General features: G+C 36.8%; 1 protein-coding gene across 1 annotated transcript in view; it reads left to right on the top strand.

Moving 5' to 3' along the window:
• The first annotated feature begins 463 nt into the window (after positions 1-463).
• Zcchc7 (Zinc finger CCHC-type containing 7) overlaps positions 464-6,000 on the top strand; it is a 46,524-nt gene continuing 40,987 nt past the window's right edge. The window contains exons 1-3 of the mRNA XM_067787111.1: positions 464-617; positions 695-989; positions 1,047-3,155. Of these exons, the coding sequence (XP_067643212.1) occupies positions 609-617; positions 695-989; positions 1,047-3,155 (2,413 nt within the window). The 5' untranslated portion in view covers positions 464-608. The remainder of the gene's footprint in view (positions 618-694; positions 990-1,046; positions 3,156-6,000) is intronic.

Here is a 6,000-nt window from a genome sequence, read left to right as displayed (position 1 = left end):
AAGTTTACTTTTAAAACAATACTTACTGATATCTTTTCAAACAGATAAATGTGCTTGTCAATCATAGCATGTAAGTTTTATTGTGTCTATACTCAACTCATGTACTATACTATTAAATAATTATCTAATTTTAATTTAACATTGTTATCTAGTCTATAAGGGCTTTAAATGCCATAGACTGAAATAAAGAAATATGAAATTTGTAAATATGAAATTTGTATCTCTTCGTTGCCTTATATGTACATATGTGTGTAAATGATGATTGATTTGTTTACGTACCAAGAGTGGCAGCTTTCTTTATTGCTGTTGTGTCTTTATTTAATAACCGCTTAGTGATGTGAGTATCACTTAGTGATACTAATATTCGTCACAATATGATATACCATAAAAGTTCAATATATGGATGTGTGAAATTACTCTTGCTTGACGGCCTACCATTCCAAAGTTATCCAGCGCGAAGCAACTCTGGGGTGTCACGAATACTCGTGTGAAGAGGAACGAAAATAAAAAAACCTAGCGGTCCATGGAATATTTTGGCAAAGCGAAATTACCACACAAAAACCCAAAAACCAATATAATTCAATGCTACAAATAAAAATTTTCCACAAATGGACGAGGTAAGTGAAAATTTATAACATTTAAATACTTTGACCTAACAAAACTACTATACCAAACAAAAAAAATCACGTTGCAGGTTGATTTAGATGGAGAAGATTACAATGAGTTAGAGGCCAGGCTATACGGACAAATACACCATGAGGCCGCAGATGAGACACCAACGGCATCAGTTGTAGATGCGGCCGAACGAACTCAACCGGATAGCAATGGCCAAGCGAAACAAGGTGAAGAGAAGATGGAACGAATTGTTACCGCAACGAGCGTCGTAAATCGACCTGCAAATGCAAGTCGAGTGCCAGGTACGCGCTATTGGGTCGGAGGCGCCGGAGCGAGTAGCAATGAAAATCAAAATAAAATTTTTGAGAAAAATGGTTAAGTAGAAACATATTATTTATTTGAGTGCTTTACTCACACTTTTCAATTAACAGAAACCCCAAACCCAACAACAAATGCAGTTGTGGCAACAGCAGCTACTAGCAAGTGTAAGGCTGTTGCTGAAAAAAATCAAAAAAATACCGAAAATAAGGTTTCTCATGCTGTTGTACAACAACCATCAGAGCCACCACAGACACAACTGCAACAGCAGGAACAGGAGGAAGAAGACATTGAACCAGAAAAGACTTCTGGAGGCAGTCAATTTATATTAAATCCAGCTGCATTAATTAAAAATGCAAAAGCAAAGAAAAATAAAAATAAAAAGAAGAAACAAAATCAACCACATTTGGTACGTACTGGCCCTTTTAAACAGCAGGAAACTAAATTACAGAAAGCACTTTTGATCAAAGCCAAAAAACAGAAATCAAAAAAGGTGCGCGATAAGACGCGTAAAGGAGTGTTAAGGGCCAATGACACAATTGTGTTGGAATCATCAACAGAAGACGATGGTGAGAGTGAGGATGATAAAGATGGTATAGATGATGATGTTGTCTTGGTACCAATAAAGTCGCCACCCTTAATTACACTCTCAGATAGCGACAACGATGAACAACAAGATAAAGGTGGCACACTTAATATGGGTGACGAGGAGAACGCCATGGATTCTTCTGATGTTGTTATCGAAAAGGAAAATGTTAAATCCAACAACTTTACTAAACCGGCTGATATACTTAGCAACATTGCAACCAAAAATGATGCAGATAAGCGGGTTGGTGAACAAATAAGCCGTTGTGCATCACCAAGCTCTGTGCTATCCTCAGACGATTTCATAGGCCAGTCGGATCGTCGCCGTTTACTCGACTCAGACAATTGTACGGCAGACGATCAAGATTTGGCGTTACTCACCGCTGATGTGGATAGTTTAATGCAAGCACCCGCAGTGGAACAGGCTAAGAAAGGAAAGAAAAAGAGTACAGCACTAACGCAGCAGACTACAGATGATGTTGTATGCACTGCTGAATTTATAGCACCTGTAACTGAATTAAATGCTACAACAATAACTACCAGTGGCAGCAAAACTGCTAAAACTGGTAAACAACAAACAAATGATTATCGTGTAGAGCATCCAGAATTTAGAGCTTTGGATGTTTACGAAAGTGAATCTGATATAAATGATGGTGTATACTCTAAAGGTATCCGAGGTGGTCGAGCTAATACTATTATAAATGCTATAGACAGCAGCTCTGATGCAGATGATGTACAGCAAACACCAAAGAGTCAAAAAATTAAAAAACTCAGCAAACGTCGTCTATCATCCTTTACTAATAACCGAAGTCAAGATGACCCAAGCACTGACGACGATGATGGTGGTGCAAATGATGAAAACGATGGTGTAGCTAAAACTCCGATACCATATATAATGCGTGGTACAGCTATAGAGCGTTGTAACAAAAAATTACGAAAGCGCGCGCAATCTCTCTGTAGTCGAGCATCAGGTCTTCGTTCAGCTGCAGGAACTTTATCAGACACAGAATTTATAGCCACGTTAAATAGTTTAGTACAAGGACAAACGACTGCGACAGCTGATGATCAGAGTGAAAATGAGCGATTTGTTCCAAATAATGAAGAAGATGAAAAGGAAGAAGATGAAACCAATATTAATGATGAGCAGGAAGCTGTAACGCAAATAGCTTATGTTCAAGATGCTGATCAACAAAACGATGAGGAGCCATCACAATTTATAGCTAATCGTCCAATAAAAACGGAACCAGATCAAGAAAGCTTAGCTTCGGTGCAAATAATTGAACGGCCGCCACCACCAGCTTTTTTGTCAGAGGCAGTGCCTGACGAAGCTATGGCTGGCATGGATAAAATTTTTGAATCAATTGATAAATTAGTAGAAAAACCCGTCTTGAAAAAGAGTACAAATTATGATAATGCTAGCTCTGATGACGAAATCGAAGTTATTCAACCACCTGTAACATCGTCTGCAGGAGAAACAAGCAGTAATCAAAATAATTTACCTATACGCAATGTGGTTTATAGTGAGCGCGGCCCACAGTTGGGTGGTATTGGTTGGAATGATGAAATGGTCAAATTTTATAATTTCTCTTGGCATGGTGAACATTTTTCGTTGATTGGAGTACATAATAAACTGGAAAGTAAGTTCAAATATGTGCCCTCAGTAGAGTTGTGCTTTTTCGTTCATTTCAGAGATTCGATTCTTTCGTTCTTTTTCTGATGAACGAACAATTTGTTCTTTCTGTTCATCTGTTCCTTTTTTTAAGCAAATTTGTTCACTGCTGCTCACACCCACGAAAGTCGACAAGTTTAGATGGGGGTGTGTATGCAGCAATGCTTTGTGTAGGTATATTTAAATGTGTTATGAATAAATAACATAAATATGTATAATTAACTTCAAAAAAAGTTACACATTTCGGAAGATCCAGGAAGTTGAAAGAGTACAGACACAAATTGTAAATATGAACTTTTCATGTTTAATGAATGTAATAATTAGTTTCTTACAAAAGATGTTTTTCATAAATAGTCCAGTCCATAGTAGCAGTGCCACACATATATATCTTTAGTGTAAGTGGCATCATGGACATTCGTGTTCACTATGAAATTCTACGTACATATGTATGTATGAATTTACAATGTTCGTGAACGAGAAGAGAGAAAGAACTAAAAGAACAAATAGAACCGAAATCGAAGATCTAGTTCACTTGTTCAGTTGAGAGACCCGGTCAATTGAACAAGTTCAGAACGAAACGACCCAACTCTCGCACTCAGTAAAATGGTTGGTTTTTTTAAGATACATATGTTCACTTATTTTATATACTAACTAGCAGACCCGGCAAACGTTGTTCTGCCCTAAATTTGGCCTACCTGCATACATTTTAAAAAGCTTTTTCCGTCTAACTCTGGCCTCCCCCTCTTCTTTTTTTCCTAATCCTTTTATTCACTCCCCCCTCCGTCTTTTTCGCTTCATCTATCTCCATCTTCGTCTCATTCTATCTCTCTCTCAGTCTATCTCTTTTGTTCCAGTCCCAGTCCCAGTCCTCGAGTCTCAGTCCCAGTCCTAGTCATAATCCCAGTGTCTGTCCGTCTCTGGTCGGAAAAAAGGATCTTATACACTAATATAGGCAAATTTATATACCAAATTTCAGGCAAATCGAATAGGACGTATGTAAGTAGGTATGTGGGTATTATTAATTCATGTCTCTATTTCGGCTTCGCATGCATATTTATCAGTTTTGCCAGGTTGATGCGACTAAATCGAATATCACAATGAAAATTACTTTAGAGCTCTCAGTAACAGCTTTCATTTGATATCCATATTACCCACACATTCTAGGGGTATCGGGGCCCACGTTTTAGCCTATATCTCGAGACCCTAGTCACCCAACTGTATAATATATTACTCTGTACTAAAGCACTCAATAACAGCTTTCATTTGATATCCATATTGTATAAACACTGTCTAGGCATTCACGGGCCCACGTTTTGGCCTATATCTCGAAACACTAGTCACCCAGGGGTATGAAAATTACCCTCTACTAAAGCACTCATCAACAGCTATCTTTGTTATCCATATTCTATAAACACATTCTAGGGGTACCCTGGTCCACGTTTGAATAAAATCGACTGACGCATATCTTCAAACACCGGCTACCAACTAACACACATTTTAGCCTTTCCTTTTATATATATAGATTTTTATTTTTCACACTTCAATATAATATTAAAACGAATTACAGATATTCATTGCTTTTGAAATTCGGCTTAAAAATTGCACATGGAACAACTAAAGACTCCTGAATTAAAAAAAATGTCTTAGTTCTTCTAAATCGCGCCCCCCCTCCCCCCGCCATTCTCACGACGGGGCTGGTGATGTGCTATAATTGATATCATTCGCTATAATATTTTTTATTGATAAGCAGTTTGTTTTTCCGCACCACCTGAAAATATGAGTGCTGCTGCGTATACGTAACATTTTATTATTACGTATAAACATTTGAAAAAAATTGCAATAAAATAATATTGCGAATACAAACTGAGATATAACCTATCCTATATTTCAAGTTAGATCAAACTACACACGGGGTGCAAAACAAATTCAAAATCGGTTAAGTATTTTAGGAGTCCATCGCGGACAAACATAGTGACACGCGATTTTTGTATATAAAGATTAATAATTGTAAATTCTATTGCCTTTATATCGGCAACGATCGATGGAAATCGAATTCCCTATTCTTTTAGTAGATGATAGCTGACCTCCCAGGGGTGCGCGTGTCAATGCGTGATCAACTTCGATACGGATATTTTAATGCGTTAAACTCTTAACTTATCCATAATCAACCCCTCATACATAAAGTATGTCATACGTGTATGTATATCATATCCACTGTCTTTGAATGGTTATTTAGAACCACCGCGTCTAACATCAATATCTCTATGGTCCAACCTTGTTTAATCTGCCAGTTTCCTTGGACTCACATAGAAGATACGTAGGAACTCAACGGAGATTACAAAAACAACAATACTGGAAGGATGACACGAAGGCAGACTTAGGCCCTGTTTTCAGTAGTTAGTCAAGCTGAGCTTTTTTTTTTGGTTTTTTTTTTGGAGATTTGATTTCTGTGGTAGGGATTCTTAGATCCTCATAAACCAGGTTATATTCCGATAATATTGAGTTAATTTGATTGTTGAGATGTCAACAGCTGTGCTATATGATTATACACTCCAGAAACGTGTGTAATGTTGCCATTGTTTTCTTTTTTGTTATTAAACGAGTCCAATTTATCTTGGTTGTAAATTTTTTATAATTTTTCGAAAGCTTTTGATTGTAGTCATTTGTTAAAAGTCGAACCAAAAGAAAATTGGTTTAAAGTATTGAAATATTATATATTTTGTTTTTGTGTTCTCCATTGATGTTGGATATTATTGTTTTAAGCTGAATACGTAAGACAACGAAATTTGATTCTTTTTTTTTTTTTTTTTGCA

The sequence above is a fragment of the Eurosta solidaginis genome, chromosome 5, assembly GCF_040869045.1.
Source record: "Eurosta solidaginis isolate ZX-2024a chromosome 5, ASM4086904v1, whole genome shotgun sequence".
NCBI lineage: Eukaryota > Metazoa > Arthropoda > Insecta > Diptera > Tephritidae > Eurosta > Eurosta solidaginis.
Note: the sequence above shows the minus strand (reverse complement) of the source record. Positions and strands in the feature narration are given on the sequence as shown.